Below are 24623 nucleotides of genomic sequence, written 5' to 3' on the forward strand. Positions count from 1 at the left end.
GTGAACCTTCATGTAACAGTCGATTTGTGTTCCAATCTTCCGGAACTTAGAAACCAAAATAACAAGATCTATCATGTTACCTTTCACTATACAACTTGATAAAGAAATTGTGTTAGTTTAAAGGGATAGGACGGGTCATATTAATCTGGTTGGTGAGAAGAAGACGTTAAGGTTGGATTCGCGTTAGTGGCTACGCAAAGCAAATTGAAATTTAAACGCCCACAATGATTACTCCCAATGACCACAGTTAGATAAGTTATAAGCACCTTATCGTAAAATATGAATACAATCCTACTAATATCATAAATGCGAAAGTTTGTGAGTATGTATATATGGATGTTTGTTACTCTTTCAAGCAAATACTACTGAATTGATTACGATGAAATTTGGTATGTAGGTAGCTGATGACCCAGAATAGCACATAGGCTACTCTTTATCCCGGAGATTCCAAGGTCGGGATTTACACGGGAGGGTTTCCGCGCGGACGAATTCGCGGGCGGCCTCTAGTAAAATATGAGAGAAAATTTTTATCACAAAAGATTTTCTTTTGCATACATTTCTTTCGTCTCTGCCTAATGGGAAAAAGGCGTAATTTTAAATATGTATGTAAATATCTTGACGTATTTTCTACTAGATAATTGTTAATATTGTTACTTTCTTCTCGAAGATTCAATTTGACAAAATCATAATTAGCTGGAGCGTAATTATTTTTCACCCACGTACAAGACATAGGTACTTTATGAGAATAGTTGTGGGCGAGAGATTACAAGTAGCATACATTAATCCGTATGCTTTACATATTTAATTGAAGACAAAAAGAATAAATAATTTTATTATATAATGTACTCTACTTGTGTCATATTTTTTCTCTTGAACAACAACAACCAAAAGCTTTAAGATATTTATTTATTTATTTATTTAGGACAACCAACAAGGCATACACCAGGAAGCATGCATAATACGATACATTCATAAAAACTTAAACTAGGTGTTGCCTCAATTAAAGGCTGCCACGGCATGCAAAGTAATAAAATATTACAAAAGATCAAAGCAGATCGTGAATACAGATTTATGTTACTGATCGATTAATAGTTTTTTTTGTTATTATTTAAAAAGCCGAAAAAAGTGCTAGTAACAATTTTGAAAAGCATGACATCAAAAGGTTAACAATGTTGATTACATATTTTTTAGTTGACTTATTAATTGTTTTTTAAATTTGTTTTTTAAATTTGTAGATATAGAAAATTTCATCGTAAATGTAGTTTACAAAATCTTACAACCACGGTAATCTATGCTATATAAAATTACTTGTCTATTTTATCATGTTTCAAAGTAACTTGTGTAATATGTCCCTATAAGAAATACAACGTTGTTGATTAATATTGTCGTATTGACAAAAAGAAAGGAGTAAGTGTTGGCGCCACAACACCGTCCAATCACAGCAGAGGCTAAAAGTTCTACGAACTCACAAGCACTGCCATTGGTCGAAAAGCGCGCCTACTTCAAACGAGTTTGAAAATGGAAAAGTAACGGCGCGTGCGCACGCGTCGCTTTTGTCGGTACCAAATATACTAGTACGAGATAGAAAGTTGTATTGTAGTAACAAACCACGTGATCGGCTTATAATGTTATTTTGTATACACGAAATTATATGGATAACAGCAATCTCTTTCTTTATTTGTTTCAAGTAAAAAAAGTTCTTTTTTTTATAAAAAAATATTTATAGTCGTTCTGTTCGCTTCAATTGAATGGAATCGTTAGTATTCCTCACGACCAGTGTAATTTCTGCTAGAGTAATATATTGCAGGATGAAAGACAAAGGACCATAAACCTATCCAGATGTAAGGGCCTATTTGCAGTCCGCAAATATAAGCTGGGTAGCTAAATCACAGCGCGGGCGCGAGTCCACTCGGTCCATTCTGAGAAACCAGTCAATCCAGTCTAGTAGATTAACCCTCAGTGCCCGTGAACCTAGCGTATTAAAGTAGCTATTTTAAGACTAAATCACGTCTCAAGTAATTGCTATGTCTATGAAAACCCGCCCATGTCCTTACACTACAAAATGCGATAATAAACTGCTTGTCATATAAATGAAGATACTTAGCACGCGTATGTTAAATCTGCACGCGTTTTCGAGACATTATAAAAAGTTGTTTCTTTATATTAGGGCGTTGAAAGCTCGGGGATCTCGCTTTGAACAGATTCTATTGTTCACGAAAGGTCACGTTTGTCTGCCGGCCAACGGACGAGGTCACACTGTTGTTCTTTCGTTTTGTTCAAAGTACTTTGTTTAGAATGGTCAGAGACTCATGTTTCCAGTTGTTTTTGGTACTAGTCGTCATTACGCAACTAAAACAAGCCGTTTCAAATTTTAGAGAAAGGCTTTTGCATTTACAACTACTGAATTTGTATTGCGTGTGGAACAAATTGCATAAGTAAAGAACCTGCATATACTTTAAACTGGCTACTTTAAATAAGGCTTTACTGGCTTACAACACTAACTGTAACGATATTACTATTATAATACACGAAGTAATAAAGTTAACCTTTTAGTTTATTGAACAGAAAACAAATTATCTTAGCTGCAACAATTTGCGTCGTTCGAAATAATCTTAATTGTTATAGGTCCAGGCAGATGCGTTAATGTAAAAATAGTATAATTGTCTTACCTTGAGTGCGCAAAAAATGCACGATGGTCCGAGGCAAGCGTGGCCAGTGAGCTCGCGGAAGCTGCGCCGAAATATGTCCAGATGCCACAACACCTGGGACAAAAGAAAATAACTCTTTAGAACATAATAATCCTCCTGCAAGTCTCTGAAAGGCTTGCTAAGCACAATTCGGTTCAGCATTAATCGGTCTGGGCGGCAAAACCGAAAATATATAGATGAATGCAGGAAAAAAGGAAAATAACTCTTTGGTTGCATAGAACATAATAACTCTCCCACGAGTTTCCTTAAGGCTAGCTAAGCACATTTTAGGTTCAGCATCAATCGGCCCAGCCGGTGTAGATGAATGTCCGGGATAACAAGCCGAACAGAGCAGTAATTGCTTCGAGTCGGTTCTGTTGTTCGATAAATACTGCCGAACCAAACGTGCCGATTCGAATGTGTGTAGGGATAAGTGACTAATTAGGTTTGTCCGTAAAAAAGCCTTTCAACAGTAATTAATTTTCAACATAGCATACGCAACTATGAATCCAGTTTTTCCCACTTATCACGAGTAATGAACACATGCAAGCTCTAGCTCGTCCCTATAAACCATATTTGCGTCAATTTCATTAAAATTCTTAATAAAAATTCATAGTTTCCTAAGGCACATGCTCAAGCAGGTGCACTCAAACCTATGCGATGTCTAATTAACACCATAATCGTATTGAAATTTTAATGTAAACGCACTAATGCTTCGATACTATTATGTTTTATAGGTAAAACGTTACTTTTTACTTCATTTAACCAGTTTGGTTACTGCTTAAAGCTCTTTATAAATTCTTTAGTATACAAATGGAGATAATGAGATAATAACTTTTGGTTATTATGTTTTATAACTATTAAATAAACCTTATGAGAAATACTACAGTTATAGGGCAATTGTAGAAAATTATACTTATCCAATTTCCTAATGAAATTACAATAAATGCAAAACTATGTTTAGATCGACGGATCTACGTATGTGACAGATATCTGACAATCTCTTACGCAAGTACTTGTGAACTGCGTATCATTAAAATAATAATTTAGAACGAAGATAGTTTATAGGCCATAGGCTGACGGTAACATAGCCTTTTAACCTGAGAAACCTTTTGTGGACGAAATCGAAGCAGGATTCACTATCGAATCGCCAAGTTATAACTCATATTCCCTATATTTAAGTTGCTACCTGTTGAATAAGTAAAGACATCGCCATTGGGATAGCACATGTTTAAAGACCTGACATTCGTAGCACGTGGCAAGCGTCAGGTGGCACACAACATGTGGCGATGATATAAAAACTACACGATTATACACTTTTAATACTAACTTATTATCCTAGAGTGAGTCTTGGAACAGTCAGGTATTGTGAATATTGAGCCATTGCCCATTTATCGATTCGAAATACACACTGGCCATCTGAGTTTATTCAAACAATTTAGTAGGAAACCTTGGCATGCCCGATTTACGCCCGATTTCTGAAGCACATTTAGCGGTAGTTTATCTATTCCAACCGTCATGTTTATATGAGTTTAAACGCTATTGAATAGATAAACTACCGCTTAATGTGCTTCAGAAACAGCGATAGAATTCAGAATTTAGTATACCTACCTCCGTGAGTCGCGTACCTTGCTCACAAGGCTCTCAACTAAGTAGCCGATTATACTTTAGCTCTTTCATTCAATTTTAAAACAGCATATGAGCGATAGAGACAAAACACTGTATGACTAAGATCTTACATTACGTTTATAAGTAACACGGGACTGAAAACAGTCAGAAAATAAGGGAAATCTTACAACATGAGCGGATTTACGTAAACGACAAGTAGTGACCTTATAGTGGGTGGATAAAGCTTTAGAGACGATGGAGTCGCAAAGCAGAAGTTAATCGGCTATTAACATCGACATCTTAGACTAAATGCATATCAGTTACATTATAATGTGGACAACGCCAACACACTTCCTGCGCCGCCCACGTTAAAACATAATACATAATTGTCAACGTTTTGCTACTAGGTTTTTTTATAATAATTCTTTAAAACAAGTCCAACAGGTACCATTAACATTTTGCTCTTATTTCCGAACAATAAATATCGAATACCAGACAAGGACATTTGAATGATAGTTATTATTTAAATAACTTATACGACTATTAACTTAACTGTTCATATTTGCTACAAAAACATGTAAGTACTTAAGTAACATTTGATCGAAAAACCTTAAATTGACTTCATATTTTTGTGGTGAATTTAGTATATTTCATTAAAACAGCTAAACTTGAAAAGACAATAAATTATGGTACATGATTTTAAATAGATCTTGTCTATATTTTATACTGTAATTTGCTAACCAACACAAACCACGCCTTCAACATGAAAAAACTACACTATTACTACAGAATAACAAATTCATAGTGGAGTATCTGATCAATTATCTCGTTCACCCATAATATACGATGCTGTTAGCAGTTTCGCCATAATACCATCCCTCACCTGTTATTATAATGAGAGCGATACGTCGCCGGGTAGTTTTTCGCGATTGTTTTCGGGACTGCAGGCAGGTGCGCAGACTTGCCGGAGCAGATGCTCCTCACTCTGAATGCTCTCAATAAACTCGTGTTTTATTTTTCTATATAGGACTCGTTTGTGGGTCGATTTCATGTGTTATTTATATTCAGAGCGCACTACATAGTTGTTAACGTTACACTTTATAGCAGCACTTTTAGTATTTTTATCTTAATGTCAGATCTTCACGTAAACATAAACATATACAAGCATACATCTGCTTAAATTTGGAGATATACTCCATTATTTAATTATATCCAGCTTGCTAAATTATTTAGAGATTTAATTCTCTCGTTTTTTGTAACAGGACGGGGTACAGGAAGATAAAAAAGTACTCAAAAGGAGGAAGGATGACAGATGTGCGATGGACAAGTGGCGCATGCGCACCGGTAGCGTGATATTCTGCGAAACAAGCTTAGTAGGCAGTTAGCTAGCGGACAGATGAATGCTGATTCTCAGTCACGTAACTAAGATACTGTTAGTGGCGACATATTCCGCGTTTATACACTACGTAAGTAGTACTGCCACTGGCGAACTAGTTTCCAGGGGACGCGGTAATAGAATAAATAAATAAAATTATCTGTCTTCATTCATTTTCGACCATACTAGGACTTAACGTAACCGTTACTAAGAAAAAAGTTTATATAAAGGCATATTATAGATATGATTTCTTCTTCTCAATTTACAATGCGTCACGAAAAAAATGTGTGCTCAACAAATTATGATAAAGGTGAAGATTTCGTTGTATTCTATGAAAGCATCTCAAACATACGCAATAAAAGCTTTGTCCTTATACAAACATGGTTGTAAGGCCGGGCTCACACTATCCGTATACTAATAATAGATATTTTTCCGAAGTGTACGCTAAGTGATCGACTGAGGGTCTTATATGTGCAGCCTACTTTTAGTGGAGCTCGTGACAAACAGATAAAATTTCCTGCTAATGGAAGCGGGGACATATTGTCGCTAGATAACGATTTCGAAACAAGACAGTTTGAGGAACAGCGCTTTTTGTCAATATTTATACTGATAACGAGGGCTATACGGTGCTTGCGATAAAATAGAACAGTTAAGAATAGTGTAGAAAGATGCATCGATCCTCTGCTTTAAAAAATCAGAAAAATTTTAAAGAATCAAAAATTGTCTTGTAACCAAAATACCCAGCTTTAAAGGTACAGTTAAACAGTTACTGCTTGGATTCTAACACAGTGTTTAATGAATGCAACCCAGTTAAGAAATGTATGCAAATTGAAAGAGTTGCACGTTAATCAATCTAAACGGTGGTTGTGATTAAAAGAATACTCTATTTGCAGCTCGGAACACATGCACGTAGCATCATCGTAAACTTGCTATGCAGTTTTATACCTTTTGAGTTTAGAAATAAGATTCAAAATAGATAAGCAAGTGAGTACAGATATAGAGTAGTGGTATTATTTGCTAAGTTTAAGAGACCTTACCGAGTTACGACGGTGAATAACGGGATGTATCGTCGACGTTTGCTACTACGAGTTCAAAGGACGTATAAACTGAGGACTGCCAAATATATGAGGATTATTCGTGCTAGATTTCTTTTATATAGATACTAAATTCTGCTCCTGATTTCATTCGCGGGATAATATTAAAGTATCTTATGTGTTAATAATGCAGGTTTTGAGTTGTCTGTGTACCCATTAATATTCGTTCAGTAGTTTCTGCGTGAAAGATTAACAAACGTTATTCATCCTTAGAAACTTTCGCATTTATTATTAGTAGGAAAATATTTTAAGAAATTTAAATGCCTATGCAAATATTCACATGAAGAGTCGCCGAGTAGGGCAGCTTAATATTCTAATTGATTCAAATTACAAAATGGCGAAAATTGTTCTAATTTCTCTGCTATTTCTAAGGCCTACTTCAAAATTTAGAGGCTTAATCGAAAATTCCTCCGAGACTAGAAAAGTTTGACAAAAAAGCATCTACGAAAGTATATTTAAGTATGCAATTTTAGACAAGACACATGTCTGTCTGTATTTGTAAGATAAGCTCTTTTTTAAATCTTCATATTTGTTATTTCAAGTTATTGTTTACATACGGACAGTGACCTGCAAACCGACACCTATGACAAATCGTTATTAATCGTATCAACCGATAGTACTTTGACACTTTGCTTTCATTGTACGTAATACGATACTGTTACATTCACAATGTTTGTTCCAAAACAGAACTCAAATATCACGCAAACACTGGCACGTTTTCAATCGAATATTTTGTATGAAAATATCAATTAAGTTTGAGCTATGAGTAATCAAAATTCATTAATTGGTAAGCAGCCATTAGTAGCCAACCTAGATGTCAAAGTTGTTCAAGCCGCTCTTAGGCTTAAGAGGTGGCTTAATGACTGTTAACTTAAATGGTAACAACCAGAACCGACTGTAGTATATGTGCCCTCCGAAGCAGGGAGACCGTCAGTTCCGTAAAATCACCCATAAATAAAATGCTTTCTCAAAGACTGCCTAACCCACTGATCGCTTACCGTTTTTATCAATAAATACACAGCGGTTGCGAAATCACTTATAATGCGAAATCACGTTAATAAACATCAGCAATTTGAGTATGTTATTTGGTAAAAATCCTATTGAAAATGGGACAGTATAAGCTTATATTTGCTTTGCTTGTAAACATGATCACAAATAGTCAATGTTGATTTCAAACACGTTTATATAAAACTAGGCGATGAAAAGCGTTACGATCACAATAAAATATATTTATATACATATTTTATTACATTTATATATTTACAGTTTGATGCGTAAAACACCATCAGCGACCATGTTTTAATGTCGTGTTGAGTTGAACTCATTTGTGTTCACTTTTATTGCATACACATACACGTACTAAAAAACTCATATACTCGAAATACATGAGCCGTTTTCTTCTAAAAATACTAACGCATTTTCTCAAATATAGCCGTTTCTGCCCACGAATTCTTCTGCGTGAAAAGTAGTTTTCCAGAGTATAATGTAGGTATGCTATGTATATGTTAATCCAGGATTCAATCATTTTATGTGCCAAAAAATAATCCAAATTGGATTGAAAGTAGATCGGAACATCGAAGTAGTTTTTTCGTAAAAGATGATCATACGTGTACACATTCACCGTCAGAAATCTTTACATTTATAATATTTATAGGAAAAAATATGTTAACAACTAATTGGATTAATTCCCATAATCTTCAATTTCGCACTAAGTGAAACGATTAATCTAGTAGAAACTAAGTCACGTCATACTGTGATTCACCACTTTTTATGTTATGTTAAGCAATTTTTTCAAGAAATGTGAAATAGAGAGGGTCAATTTGTACACGTTTTTACTCGCACTCCACAGAGGGGGAGGCAGTGATGCGTTCGACATGTATTGAATAATATAGGAATAAAAACTACGATTTGACGCCTCGTGGGCCGCGTGGGAAGCCGACAGCTCGCACGATTTACCTCTTAATCGCTTTATAATCTGTTTATGTTAACTGTGCATTTATCTAGACTTCTTTATCAGGTTCTACAGTTAAGTTTTACTCATAAACTTTTGTGCTTAGCGGCTGGAATACTCAGTTTCTCAGGGTAATGTCGCTTTAGAACTTATGTGGAAAGTTTGCATGCAATAAAAGTCATGAGTACAAATTTAAATATTTTGAATGGAAAACCTTTTTATTGAGCCAGCACACGCTGTGCATTAGTTGCACCTTGCATTATTAAAGAAATAAATTACGTTTAATTTCAACTCCGTTTAATGTCGTCCATAATTTTTTATCGTTCAAATGCACAAATCGAGTGGACTTATCACTGGATCGAACGGAAATGAATTTGAATCAAAATATAGCCGGTGCACTTCCCCTACGGAAGCGCCTCGCCTACTATACAATATTTTAGACGATTGGGCTTGATAGCTTATTATATTGAAGCGACCGAAAATGAACATGTGTGAAAAATCGATAGGCAATTACATGATAAGGTCAGAATGACTAATAATTATGAAGTGCTGTGATGTTATACGGCACGCAGCAGTTTCGCCATATACTTATTAGTCATACATAATTACTACCTAAACTTTGCTCGCAGTGGTCTAATAATTTAAACATCCTAGTAGTCCTTTAGAGACGAAATTCCTTAAAAAAAACAGAATAAAGTAAAATATTACTCCAACAGCATGAAATACTTAGTTTACAGTTCAAGTAACTACGAGTAAGCAAAAGCCCATGTCATGATTAATTAAGACATAGTACTCTATCGGAATCGTATACTTTGTTCAGTTTATTAGTCTCACTAACTAGGATTAGCTTAAAGCCATTGTGATAAAAAAAAAACAAATTTCTTAAAAAAAAATGAGTATACCACAAATTATCGCAGGTTTTATATAACTACCTAATCTATACTAATATTACAAAGCTGAAGAGTTTGTTTGTATGTTTGTTTGTTTGAACGCGGTAATCTCAGGAACTACTGGTCCGATTTGAAAAATTCTTTCAGTATTAGATAGTCCATTTATCGAGGAAGGTTATAGGCTATATATCATCACGCTATGACCAATAGGAGCAGAGTAGCAATAAAAAATGTTATAAAAACGGGGAAAATCTTGATCCATTCTCTCTTATGTGACGCAAGCGAAGTTGCGCGGGTCAGCTAGTCAATATTAATACCAAAATCATTATACACTACATATTTCATATACCCACGGTAACGACGTGTCCAATTACATAGGCATTTTAATAACGCCGTACGATTGTTTCGCAACTGCAATATAGGTACATTGAGTTATTGATAACTTGAATGTTATAGTGCTAAGGACATAGTTAATGATAAAATAATCACGTTGGTGGAATATTACCGCAGGACTTGCATAGGCAATATTTAGGATAAGATTAGGTCTTGGAACTCTACAAGAGATTGAAGTACTGTTTATGAATAAAAGTAGTAAAGATCTTGAAGTGGTATGATGGGGGATCTTGGGATTAGAAGGTGACTCAAAAGTTGGTGATGGATCTCACTGAAAACACCATTGGGAAGTAGCATTCTTGACACATACATACGCATTGTGTGCTAGTGTGAACAGGTAAAATAAAATTAAAGTTGCTTTTAGTTCATACTAGCTGACCCGCGCAATTTCGCTTGCGTCACATAAGAGAGAATAGGTCAAAATTTTACCCGTTTTTGTAACATTTTTCAATGGTACTCTGCTCTTATGGGTCGTAGCGTGATGATATATAGCTTATAACCTTCCTCGATAAATGGGCTATCTAACACTGAAAGATTTTTTCAAATCGAATCAGTTTTATAATATTAGTATAGATTAAAATCACCTTAATAAACGCGTATAGTATTTTACGTATTGGTTGATATCTTAGTTACTGACTTCTTTGATAAACTTCTGGGATGCCATTATTGTCCATTACGTACTGTTACATGACTTAGTTACCAAAAACTAAAGTTATTAACATAACGACTTACAAATCACATTCACAGTTTATATGAAAACAAATTGTCGTGTTACGCTCTAATTAGTAGCCAATTAGGTGCATGTCTAAGAGGTGAGTGTACGACTAGTGTAGTGTGACGTCACAACACAGTAATCATAATAAGGTGCTAGTTTGTTAAAACATACGTGATGTTGTTGTATTTCACGGCTGCAGTATGATTAAGAACATGAGACATGCCAAAGACATGACAAAGCCTTCGCGGGTTGACCACTACGATAAAAAGTAAATAAGTTGTGGAAATGGTCTTGCTAGCCAAGTATGAAAAAAGGCACATAGCTAGCAGTTATCTATCGTATATTTGGTTCTATATATATATATATGTATTAATATTATATAGAATTACTGCCCTATGTTTTATTGTATGTATGTTCCTTAATATAATTTCTAACAGAGCCTTATGGAAACTAGACATAGGTACTTTAATAATTAAATCCTATTACTATTAGTTAGTATCTTTATCGATTGCGGTAAAATACAGGTCATCTATGAGAAAGTAACCTAACCACGTGTTCAGGTTATTCATGTTTGATAGATCTAGTCGCTATTTCAATAACCAGAAGGTTTTTAATTTAAGCTGACATACTAATAAGCGTCGCGTAAGGTCTGATAAGTTAAACAGTGTTTTATCACTTTCAATCTATTTTGAAACTGTATATGATTGAAAAAGACAAAACACTGTATACACGCCGTTTATTAGTAACTAGCTGACCCGCGCAACTTCGCTTGCGTCAACTAAGAGAATTGGTCAAAATTTTCCCCGTTTTTGTAACATTTTTCGTTGCTACTTCGCTTCTAATGACCGTATCGTTATATAACCTATAGCCTTCCTCAATAAATGGGCTATCTAACACTGAAAGAAATTTTCAAATCGGACCAGTTGTTCCTGAGATTAGCGCGTTCAAACAAACAAACAAACTCTTCAGCTTTATAATATTAGTATAGATATAGATTGATGTGTATAATGTGATTAGAGTTTAAGCTGTATTCAACAAACGAATTCTCAACCAGTCTCCCAATTCATGTTATTTGTACGCCCACATACGATCACAATATTCGGTTATTCTATAATTTACCATGAATTATTGCAGGTACTGCTATTAATACAGCATGATGATTGGGCGGTAAAAAAACTCAAAATGATGTGGTGTAAAGTCTCGTATAAGATCGAGCGACCGCCCGAGAACCGGTCACTGTGTTGAGACGAGCGTGTGCTCGATTTCCAAGAAACCTCTGCACCTCGGCCAATTTACTTTTTTCTTAACGCCAAAATCACGGTCTAAGTGTTCATTAAATATAAATTAGGCTTTCATAGATTAGTATTGGATTACTGTTAATTGGATTCTAGTCCTTTCATGAATATAAGGCAAATAATACTATAATAATAGCTTGGTTTCTTTTCTTGTATCAAAATGTAATTAGACGATAAGTGAACTTGCAAATACATTACTTTTACAGTTAATTTTATTATTGTGGATCCCAAGAAAGAGAAGGGCGTCGAAAATCAAACAGCTAATGTTTACTTAATACTACTAAATATGTAAATGAAAACCGCTATTCCAAAATCTAGCAAAGAATAAGTAAAAGGATTGTTTCATTCACGCATCATTAGCACTCACTGGCCGAGACGAACAAGACCCCAAACTTTAAAACTTAGAACATTTTACATACGGTTAAATTCTGCTCTATAACAGAGCATCCCTTTTCCTTTTTAAAATGGGGAGATCGGCCATCCGTGCAACGGCCACTACCTGTACCTATACGAAATCCCAGTCGTATAATTATGTATAAATAAATAACTATAAACAGAAGTACAGGCGACATCCGTCTCGCTCGCACAAACACAAATACAGCCTTTAAGGCATCGCTGTCTCTTTTGTTCGCGAGCGTTGATGTCTTTTACTCCGAGCGTAGGACAACAGTATATGGCCGGACAGATACTTTATTTTATGTTTACGAATAAGATTTGACAATAATACTATTAAAATACCGTTGAACTGTAAATACTGTATAATAATATGTAGAATTATATAAAATACTTTGTTGTCAACGTTTCTAAGATCAATTTTAATTGCTATTAATTAATTAGTAAATTGTAGCGTTATAAATTTTTCCGAATTAGTTTCATGTGATGAAATGTTATTAAAAGCAAAGACTCAAATGAATGCTTGTTACAGTTTAAAGGCGTCCATTATAATATACGAAGCATAACTATAAAGTAGGTAAGCAAATTAGAAAACACAAATCTCGTTAAATATTGTACTGCAAATAACTTTCTATTGAGTCTGTGCACGATTTGAAAAAAGTATTCATGATATCTGTGAATTTTAGGTGTACTATAATGCAATCGCTTATTTTCAATCGGAGGCTCGGAGGCTCGGAGGCTTCGAAGGGAAGGCGGGAACGGAGGGATCAAGATTCATGATGGGCAGAAGAACCGGACTCGATCGAATTACTCTCTACATATTACAGGAAAACATTCGAAAAACTAACGAATTAACAGAAATGAGTGCACGAGTTTATTTACAGAGTAGAAATAAAGTAATATTGTTAACTTATTTACATAAATAACACGCTTACTGATTACAATATAATCACAGTTCGGATAAAACCCAATTTAAAGCTCTAGGTTTTAACTGAAGTAACACGTAAACCTATATCAGTTTAATTAATGAAAATACGATATAACAACAAATTCGAGTAAAAGGGCTCACCTTCGCGCTGTGGTAAAGGGCGCTGCTGCGAGTTATCTTGGCTTTCGTCATCGTCGATGTTAGCAATCCGATCAATTGTCACATAAACACAGTTTATAACACCACTTTCATAGAAACATTCATGTTTACAATCCTTTTTAGTCCATTGGGAAGCGAAATCCGTGGTACGCGACGATCGCGACTGTGTTTACAATGAGAGATCGTACGTGGGAGTGTACAGCGTAGCGTTGTGGGTACGGAGGTGGCGACACTAGCGCCGCCGCCACTCGCAGCGGCGTAGTACACGAACTAAACACGACAGCGCCCGCGCCGGTGCGCGGCTACGGCGGGAAACACGGGCCTACGGCCAGGATTTTGAGGCTTTATTTCAAGCGGCCATTTTGTTTTAAACAACCGCGCATCGCCCGAGGGATCACAGGATTGAAGCACACGAGTAGTAATTGTTGTTATTATAAACGCGTCAACAGAAAGCAATCTCGTAGAAAATGTGACATTCCGTATAAATTATTGTTTTTACTGCCCTATTAAAACTTCTACCACTGTATGTTATTATCAGCGTGCACGGCTTGCTATGTTTATAATCTCACTTTTAGGTAGATGAAGATAACATCTCGATTTCTTCATATCACAAACATAAGAGGCAAACATATGGGACACATAAATAATAAAACGTGCCAAGCGCGTTGAGTTCCAAAATAATAATAATTGTTATTACCTGTTCTGTTGTGTTGTTTTTTTTTAATCGGTGTTGAGCAGGTGGGCTTAAGAAATAAGAATAAAAGTTCGGTTGAACGTGCGAGGGAGCACTTTTCGACGGCTCAGCGGGATGAGGGATTAAAAACATATAAAAAATACGTTCGATAATAAAGAGCAGCTCGTCGCATACAATGTGTAACCTCACGTAATACCTTATCATTTGTTTACCTTAGATTTCTTAGAAAATTTCGTGTGAGGTTTCCTAGGTATTGTCTTTTGATTGCGTGAGTGATTAGTATTACATTGCACGGATAAAATCGGTAAGAAATCGTAAAGAAGCGATATAGGAATGACGCAAGGAACTATTGTTTTTAATACTGTTCGATTTAGTATGGTATGCCATTCACTATGTTATGTAGGGAAATCGTTTTATAGACAACGTTTTGTTAATTCAATACGTTGTTTTAACTTTCTAAAGCAGGGTCAGTGTCAAAAGTTACCATTAAATTTTGTTTTACTCGTGGTCATTACACTACAACCAATTCGTCACAGCATTCAAGAACTTCTAAGAAAAAAGAAACAGAAAAATGTTCTCTAGTCCTACACATATTTCGGGGATAGAACCTAATAAATAAAGTCCAAATCTTTAATTAAAAACCCTTATCGTTACTCAACAGTGAATAACTTAACATGTCCAATCGAACAATTAAAACAAACTCATGTATCGAAAACTTTCTCTACAAGCAAGTTCTTACACATATAGAAAAGAAAATACACTTTTCTACCTCATTAATTCAAAATGTATGTACACATAAACTTAGTACATAAATACGTGTAGATGTTTGTATTCGGCCGTGAGCTCGATAATCGTAGTTGACAAACGACTAGTGTCAATACAATTTGTACATATTGTGGATTTTGTAGCACACAGACTCAGCTCAATGAGTGTCGTAATATCTTTGTACTGAAAACTGTAGTTCCATGTCGCGTAAAGGTGTAGTTATACTTAAGGCTTTAAATTAGCAAGTTCAGATATACTCTATATAGCTTATTTCCCATAGGGGTAAGCAGACCTAGCAAATAATTCGTCAAATTGAAACTTTCATTTTAAGTCGTAATCATTTCAGTAGATCATATCTTGTAAATTAAAAGATAAAATGCCGTTCCTTTTTTGACGTTCTCTTCATAAATGGTCTGTTAATTTTTAACAAAAATATGGAATATAACACCATTAAATAGGTTACCTACATATGCATTACATTTTACACCAATGCTCTTGCTCCATATTTTCTACAGTCTTGCTATAACCACACCTTTCTAAATCATGTATGTGTGTATGTGCGTTAGTACTTGCAACTTAATACAAAGGTTTCAAGTTGCCTTTGTCTTCGCGCACGTGCGCACTCACTTTATCCTATCGGTACCGTGATTGAATATTTAATGGCACACAGAATTGATATTGATTGCTGTAAATATGGTTTACGAAAAATCCTAAACAAAGCTGAAGATATTTAATAATCAATCAATATAATATATAACTCTTCCGTTACTGAGTGACTCACTGGCTGATGGACAACGCATAGCCAAAACTATTGAGCGTAGAAAGTTGAAATAACTATAAAGAATCTTTAGGAAGTGTAGAGGAGCACTATGAGAGGGTATTTGGAAATTTTCTTCCGTATGGTATGAAAATCCACGTGGGCAATGCCGCGGCAAGACCAGTATTTTTATAAACTACTCTAATACTCGATTCTTTACAATTTTTAGCATAATATGAATTAAATAGGTAATGCTAGTGTATGCATTCATTGTATCCAATTAAAATAGCTTTATCGCTTCGCATACTCGACCTTTGCATACCGAATCTAACATTAGTTTAACCCTGGTCCGATAAAAAAATAATTTGAATATTTTCTACTAAATTACATTTGCAATTTAATGTATTACTTGGATGGGCCTTTGAAAGGTTTTCTCTGTACATTTTAAAAATGTAAAAAGGTTGTAACATTTAAAGAGATTGCTGTAGTACCCAAACGGTAAGCGGGCCGACTGGTTCAACCGCGGGTATTACTTATTCCATTCCATAGTAATTGCGTACTAGGCCTGGCCCAATTATACACCCGCCTAGTTAGGTGAGAAGTAGAATATCGTTCCGACGACGGATGAAACTATTATTTTACTCACAAAATTGTGGGTGTAATAGCATGTTGAATTACGAAACTGATCCGAAAAGTGTTTATTGCTTACGAGTTAAGAGTTAGAGCTATCATTAGTTAGTAATGGAAGATATCCTTTAAAGGAAATTGTTTAAATTGACATTTTGTTAACTTTAATTGACTAATATTTTACTATATTTTAGGTTTTTTATTCATGATTTGATGCCGGAAGACTCCGCAAAAGCCTCTATTAGATCTAGTAGCTCTTCCATTAAAATTATCACCAAAGAAATCGTTAAGACATTTAAAAATGCGCGTCATTATTTCATACATGGACTTCTCTACAATAAATATACATCAAAACTAGTACAAAAATGTATACAAAACACAAATTTTGCCAATTTTAGAAACGTTTAAGTCTAACGATGCAAAACAGAGCAAAATATTTCGCATAAAATTTCATGACACGTTGTCCTTGCAAAGAATAGCTTTACTCAGAAGCCTTACGTATATTAAACCATAATAATGCCCATGGTGTGTACATTCCATGCAGTAAAGAATGCAGAAGGAATTGCGCTATAAAAAATCTTGTACCACATGATGACATGGAGTTCAATTAGACTAGTATAATTACATACACTTATATATATATATACAATCTTTTACGATGATGAAAGATGGTCCTACGAACTCAATAATTGTATGCTGAACTTAATTAAGATGATTTGATTTCAGGGATTTTTGACTTTGTAGTTACTTTATTGATATTTATATACATTCATAACATCACGATTGTTTTATCCGAAGCTTTAGGTGTAAGGAAAACACCAACAGTTCAAAACTCAGTAATTGATTTTCGAGTATTTTAATTAATGATTGCTAAGAGGTAAAGGAATGTTCTTTTAAGCCAAGCTAGAACGAATTTCAGAAAAGGTTTAGTTACATCCATCCATACTAATATTATAAATGCGAAAGTAACTCTGTCTGTCTGTCTGTCTGTCTGCTACTCAATCACGCCTAAACTACTGAACCAATTTGCATGAAATTTGGTATGAAGATACTTTGATACTCGAGATAGTCCTATCTCGAGTGATATCTATATGAGATGATATATGTCCATATATCATCACGCTACGACCAAAAGGAGCAGAGTACCAGTAAAAAATATTACAAAAACGGGGAAAAATTTCACCCATTCTCTCTTATTGGACGCAAGCGAAGTAGCGCGGGTCAGCTAGTTTTATATATAAGAACGGTTAAAAGTTCACTCCTTTAACTATAGCGATTCTTATCTATATTTCAACTAATTTTCTTGCATAAAAAAGTATTTTACGGTGTTCACAAAATAACAAACAAGCGTCTCCCAGGTTAATAGTTAGAAATCCAAGTTTACAGTTAGGTGCAATCAGATAGCATTGTTATGCAGTTTACCACCTTCATCATAAAACAAAAGGGAGAACTATAACCCTTATAAAAAAATATATATTATTTCTTTAGAAAAAATAACTAAGAAGATATTTTGAAACTGTAGCTCTAGTATGTTTCGTAAATCCGAACTTTCGTTACAATTTAGATGTTCACTAACTTATCAATGTCTAAATATTTTTTTAAGGTTTGTACTTTCGCATATTACAGAAGGTTTTGAAGATTCAAACGAAACTTGTAAATAAATAAAAACGTGGTAGGAATCAACAGACATTTTGTGCGATTATTCGTTTCCGTTGAATTATAGTAAGCGCCCAGTTTGGGACCAACCTTTTTAAGCCAACTAAAGAATTTAAAACATAATAGAATTTCACGCTTCCCATTCACCCCTTCGGACACAAAGCAATTTAAATCTTATTTAAGAACAAGCCGATCAACTTAATGGAAATTGGAAGCACGGAACGTAATCTAAAAAATGGAGATAAAGATCTAATCCTTTGTAAGCTTCTCTATAATTAGTCAAGCAGCTTTCTTAATCGCAGTAGCGGGGTGGGTACTTATAAGATTTAGGGCCAGGCTACTTACAGATAAAGTTACAGCAAATTTATGAAAACAATTGTTTTCTATGAATGGACACAAAAAAATTACCTAATCATTATATATATAATTCTTCTGTAAGTCTGGAACGATTTTGATGCAATTTTTTGTGTGTGTTCAAGGGGATCTGAGAATGATTTAGATTCACAATTTTGTCCGCTGGACAATGTTTTTTTATTTAATTTTTATGGCAAAACAACGTTTGCCGGGTCAGCTAGTAGGTATTATAATTAAGCAAGACGGATGAGAGTCAGATAACCAAATTAAAAATCCAAACCTATACGATAGTTAAAATAATAGTTAAAGTATGAAAACAACTGTAAAATTTGACCTATTAAGATAACTGATACTTTTTTTAAAGTTGCGAATCCAACTTCATATTGGATTATCGCAGGAACTGGCTGTATGGTGCGGACAGACAGATATACATACAAACTTTCGCATTTATAGTATTAGTATGAGAAGAAAAGTACGACTATATTTTATTGCTCTACAATATTCGCTATTCAATTAAGTTGATTGGCAAAAATTACTGAACTAGCAATAAAATTAACTCAAATTTAATTTAATTGAGCCTGTTAGTTATCTACCTACTGTTAGTTAGTTACTATAATGCATGGAACTAACGTCGTTAATTTCACAACGTAGGTGTATTACATACCCCTACACATTCGTATATAACAGGCGTGATTAGTAAAGTTTATAATAAACTTTCAGTATCTTTACAAGCAAGAATTTACTAGCCTATCCTTTCCTAACTTTAACAAGCAAATACCATTATCATATAAAACTTTCGACTCATTCTTATAACAATACACGCACGAGTGCTTTAGTTAGTTCAATTTTAAACACGTCTATAAAACCTCTATGTTTTAAATATCATGATCGTCTATGCCACGACGTCTATTCAATTCTCCATCAATATTTTTTTCATCTAACTGTTCGATTAAAACGAAACATACTATACGTATGTACAATAATATCTGTATAGTAATATTACAACACCCTAACCGGTTTTTATCTCGTACTACAATAAACTGTTGCCGTCTCTTTCACACATATAGAGATTCTCACACAATTGAAAGTCAGCATTATGTTGTAATGGATAAGATACATTATTCTTTGGTTCTATTTTGTAGTCCATCAACTGTTGATTTTGTAGTAGGTCGTAGTAAGATGAAACGAGTTTTGTGCTAAGAGGAAATGACCACTTCGCTCAAAAATATATTTACCGTTAAAGAAACGTCCAAATATAGCAGGACATGCTAGATATTGATGTCCTCTATTATATTATTATATTGCTAAAGCATTCTTTTAAATTAAATGCTGATTATTCCTTTGTTTCACGTTATTAAATGGCTATTTATATTTTTGTAATAACTTTAATTAGAAAGTAGAGTCTAGTTCTTTGGCAAGTCAATTATGAATTGCAGTAAATTAAAAATAAAAAACCAACAGTATATAAAGCATGCAAACAGTATATGAACGTGATTCTGTTCTGTCTATATTCATTAAACTAGCTCTATGGCGACTGCGCTTTTACGATATTCAGACGTAAACGCAGCGCCTACGCCAACACGATAGCAAAGATGTGCAGACTTGTCTTTAGCATCATCTTTTGCACAGGCGCTTTTCATACTTTTTGATGATTTCACATAAAAGAGTAGCTATAAAATGATTAAAATTAGATTAAAAATGTTTTAAAAAATTCTTTTATGAACATCGCAATTCGCAAAGTTTCTATAATTTTCGACAAAGTTTAAGTGCCTCACCAACCTAAAAATATTCCGATTTGTATTACAATCTCAACATCAAATGATTAATTAAGTAGAAAACACAAGAAACTTCTGAAACAGAATACAAAAAACGGGATAACAAGCAACTAATTAACGCGCACGTTTCCCAACGATATTTGTGTGTACGAGCTATAATTAAACTGTCGCCGATTATTTCCAATAAGTTGACGCGACACTCCCCATTGTTCTGGCGATTATTTCCCAGATTAGTACACTTTCCAGAAGTGTTGTCTTAGACGCAACAGTTCGCGATACATGAGGGTGTTACTACGTTAGTTCTCACGCGATTCCCACGGCTCATCCATTCATGAAACTATCAACATTAGCTAAGTACAAACTTAGATGGGGGTAATTTATACTAATATTATAAATGCGACTATTTGAACGTTTGATCCCGCTATAACTACTGAATAGATTTTGATAACATTTTACTGTATGGACGGTTATGTACTTGCGAAAGGATAGACGATTGTGTAGATTTGTGTTACTCAACCCCTATTTCTGAGTACATTTAGTGGTAGTTTATCTATTCAATAGCATTTTTTATGAGTTTTGACACTATTGAATAGATAAACTACCGTTAAACATACGTCAGAAACTGGGGGTCATCACGCAAAAAAATTGAACAGATTTTGATAAAATTTTGTGTGCAGTTAGTTTGTAACTTGCATTAACACACTACCTACTTACAAAACAAGGGTACTCTTTACCCTAGGAAATCTTTTGACGAGAACAAAGTAGCGCGCAGAATGTAGTGAACTAATAGACTAGAAAATATTGTGACGAAATAATTAGATGAACGGATCACGTTACGATTTCGCTCATAGTGAACTAAAACTTTCACAGTGTCGAATTATTTGCTTTCATTCATACATATGGATGTGACATTCATATAAATGCTTTTGATAGGCTATGATATCAAAGGAATTCTATGATTGTTATAGGCCTAGTGACATACAATGATTTACATAAGTAAAATCGGAACCTTGGAGTTATATCGTGTGGAAATCAATTCGAAAAGTTCTCGAAAGTGAACGGTAAAATTAGCATTTTCGACCCATAATTGACTAGCGTGTTAGGCCTTAAGCCATCTCTCAGAATTTGAAGATGGTGTTCGTGTTTGTGATTTTAACGGTAATATATTAAAATAATCATAAATTAATATAACCAAATAGCAATTTGTCTGATACATGAATCGAACCTAAGACCTTGGGAGCAAGAGTCGTATACGCTTCCAGAATTGAATCGAAATCGACGTACCAAAATTAATTATTTAAGTTTGCTGATGTATTCTAGATTAAGGTTGTATTGAGCTACAAAGAAACGGGACAACCTAGGCGTTAGGGCTTGCAATAGATTTATGTCTAACCGTAACAGGCTGTGATTGATTCATGTACATTTACACTGTTCAGAAATTAGCACTGACACTGACAAACTACGTGCCTTAGAATTATGTAGCTGCTATAAATAGAAAACAATTGCAATGAATCGTTACCACTTATGAAAGGTAGTTAAAACTAAAATTAAAACTTCAGTACTAAGAGGCAACTCGTAAAGCGTGTTAAGGAACATACGTAAAGTCATACATTGTTCTCTAAACGTTGTTACTCAATCTCATACACGCATACATGAACAAAACACGACGGTTTTATTACCCAGAATAACCATACAAACAGCATTACAGACCGAGAATAACAAAGCCTCGTAAGGCCATTTGGTAGACTTGCAGACCCATAAATAAGCCGACTATCTACATAGTATCAATTTACATGAGAGATGAGCACGAAACTGGATCGTCAACAATATCGCACGAAGTTTCTCTGTATCTGAGCATTTCTTCAACCGGTTTCCTCCGCCGGTGTCTTATGGATATTTCCCTAATTTCAAATGTAACCGACCCAAAGCCATGGCCCACTCTAGCAACCCCGCCACTTCTATACGACCACTCAAGTTGGTCAAGTGAGATTTACAGATGGCTTTCCGAACTTTAGCGACTTTTATAGTCTCCAATGTTGAGTTTATAGCCAAGACGAGAACAAGGTTAACGCCCAAATGATGGCCGACGAAATAGCTTATTAGCATTTTATTATCAGTCTATGCTTAAATAATCATTTTGTTTTGATTCTACTCTGTAGGTAGTATTGTTACCAAAATTTGTTGTGGGTTATATTAAGTTAAAATATTCAACACATTTTATCGCCGTTTTATCAGTGCTAATTGGGCATTTATGTTGGAAATAAATAAAAGAAATAAAAAAGATCTTAACTCCGTGTTCACGTAAGCGTGAACACTAATATAAATATTTTGGCAAATATTATAAGGAATTACAACTCATATGAAAACAGTGTAAACTTTGGTGCACTGCTTCATCAATTATGTATTCTTTTATAACAGTTCAATACACCTTACAAATATCATTTAATTAAATCAGTGTGTTAAGAAGTGTTAAATTGAACATCCCAATATGATTAATTTCTAAAAAAAAATATTCACGATGTACTTAATTAATGAAATATCGTTACATATATTTATGTTGTAAATTATATAAGAAATCTTCGAACCGCGACTGGAATATAATTTCTCACGGCGATCACGCGTCGTATTCAGCGCGTGGCTGGGTGAGCAGGCGCCGACCCGTGGGACACGGTACGATCCACCGATATTACTTATTAGGAAACTGTTACCTATATGGTAACGCAGTTCAGTCCGAGGAAACTACTAGAAATAGAGCCTATCGTCCGCATTCAATCACCTCGCTTCACCAAAAAAATAACGATATTGTCATAACTGTTGCTAACTGGTAACTGTATCTCGCTATACCTTTATACATATAATAAGACTAGAGGAAATGGAAGACTACAGATTTAACATTTTAATAATCAGGATTCTAGTCAGTGATTGAATAAATTATACAATTCTAAATAACAATGTCTAGTTTTGAGCAGTCATATTGTTTATTAATTCAAGGCCTACTTAGGCATTGAAATACGAAATGAAATAGCAGAACTATTACACTTTAAACTATGTAAAAATGCACAATATTTGTAAACATTGTAAACCACAATATTATAATGGTTTTGAGTACAAGCGGGAAGCGTGAATCAACCGCGGTCCCACAGTTATCCCGCTACCATAAATTGATACAATTGTTCTACGAGACTTTCAATTTCAAACTAGGTATATTGGAAATAAATTGTTTCTCTAGCTACCATTTAAGTTCATGGAACAAAGGACGGAACAACTTATTGACTTAAGATTGCATAAATTGCTTTTTCCAAAGCTATATTCACATGGTAATCTCATATCTACAAAATCAGGTACAACGCATTAAACAAAGCTCAATTTTATGCTGAAATCTCGAAGAAATAGAACAGTACATATTTAAAGGGTGGAATAAATTAGCACATATTAGTATCTGTGGGAAAATGTTTCCTTTTCTAAGCACCAGTACCTTATATTCCCTTTGCATAATAGAGTCGTTCGAGTTCCCTTTTATTGAAGCTGTGAAACAATAAAATTGCATGCTTTAAAAGTCCAGTAGCATCCTTTTATAGGCTTTATATTGTCACTTCCTCATTGCAGGGCACGGTTGGGTGTAATCCAAGGTCCTGGTTGCATGTGTGGTGAACCTTTGACCTGCCACCTGTCAAGTGTTGTAATTAGATCGTTGCCTGAGGCATGGCCCGCCGGTCAAGCTTGGCTGGCTTTCCCACGTCTTGGCTCGGCTCAGGCGGACCCTCGCTATTCTGATGATAAGATTAACCAGCGCTTCTTAGATATACCGATATGCAACTGTTTTGTGACTGTTTTACCTTAATAATGTAATTTTCTACGCTAGATAACGGAGAAATTATGGAGCAACGACTGTAATAATTCGTTTTTACATGTGTCAGGTGTTTTTAGAAGTTGTTAAGTTTGCTGTGAGATTTATTAGTCGAGAAGCTTACGGCACATGTGATTAACCTATTAATTATTTAAATCATAGACGTGTTAATGAATTCAGAAGCCAATTAGCTAATTGCTTGTTTTTGCCATAAAATCGAAAAGAAGATGGCTGTAAATTCCTTTCTAAAAAAATTAATATTCGGCTTTAAATTTCGTGGTTGATCAGATAGTAAGTGGTAAATGTCAGTGACTTCACGGGTAAGTTACGACGTTGCAACAATGGTCTATATTCGAACAATAGCGGTTTTTTATCGTGCATTAGTCACAGGAGGCCCAAATCCTTGAAGACGGTCAGGAAGGGTGAGTCATCAAATATTACGGGTCGTGGGTTCACGGTTCAGTGCGGACAACGAAATGTGCCAATGTTATGTACTAACGTCATTGTCTGTAGCACACCACTTTATTCTTACCACAAACTAGTCATTAAATTTACCAGTGAGCTAAAAATAGCCCTAGAATTCTAAAGCAAAGATTCTTTGTATATTTTAAGAGCATATACTTAAACAGTGCTAGTAAAATGAATCCTTTACTGCCTTTG

General features: G+C 34.7%; 1 protein-coding gene across 2 annotated transcripts in view; it reads right to left on the minus strand.

Annotated features, from left to right (window-relative positions):
• Nucleotides 1–24623, minus strand: part of ec (ubiquitin specific peptidase echinus) — an 86739-nt gene that overhangs the window by 30542 nt on the left and 31574 nt on the right. Inside the window, exons 1-2 of one of the 2 annotated variants that reach the window (XM_076115359.1) lie at nt 13471–13692; nt 2670–2762 (exon numbers count right to left, since the gene is read on the minus strand). In XM_076115359.1, the coding sequence (XP_075971474.1) occupies nt 2670–2762; nt 13471–13521 (144 nt within the window). In that variant the 5' untranslated portion in view covers nt 13522–13692. Of the gene's footprint in view, nt 1–2669; nt 2763–13470; nt 13693–24623 lie in introns of those variants that run through there. The other variant, XM_076115353.1, reaches the window with a different exon arrangement.

This window comes from Anticarsia gemmatalis, chromosome 6 (genome assembly GCF_050436995.1).
Source record: "Anticarsia gemmatalis isolate Benzon Research Colony breed Stoneville strain chromosome 6, ilAntGemm2 primary, whole genome shotgun sequence".
Lineage (NCBI taxonomy): Eukaryota > Metazoa > Arthropoda > Insecta > Lepidoptera > Erebidae > Anticarsia > Anticarsia gemmatalis.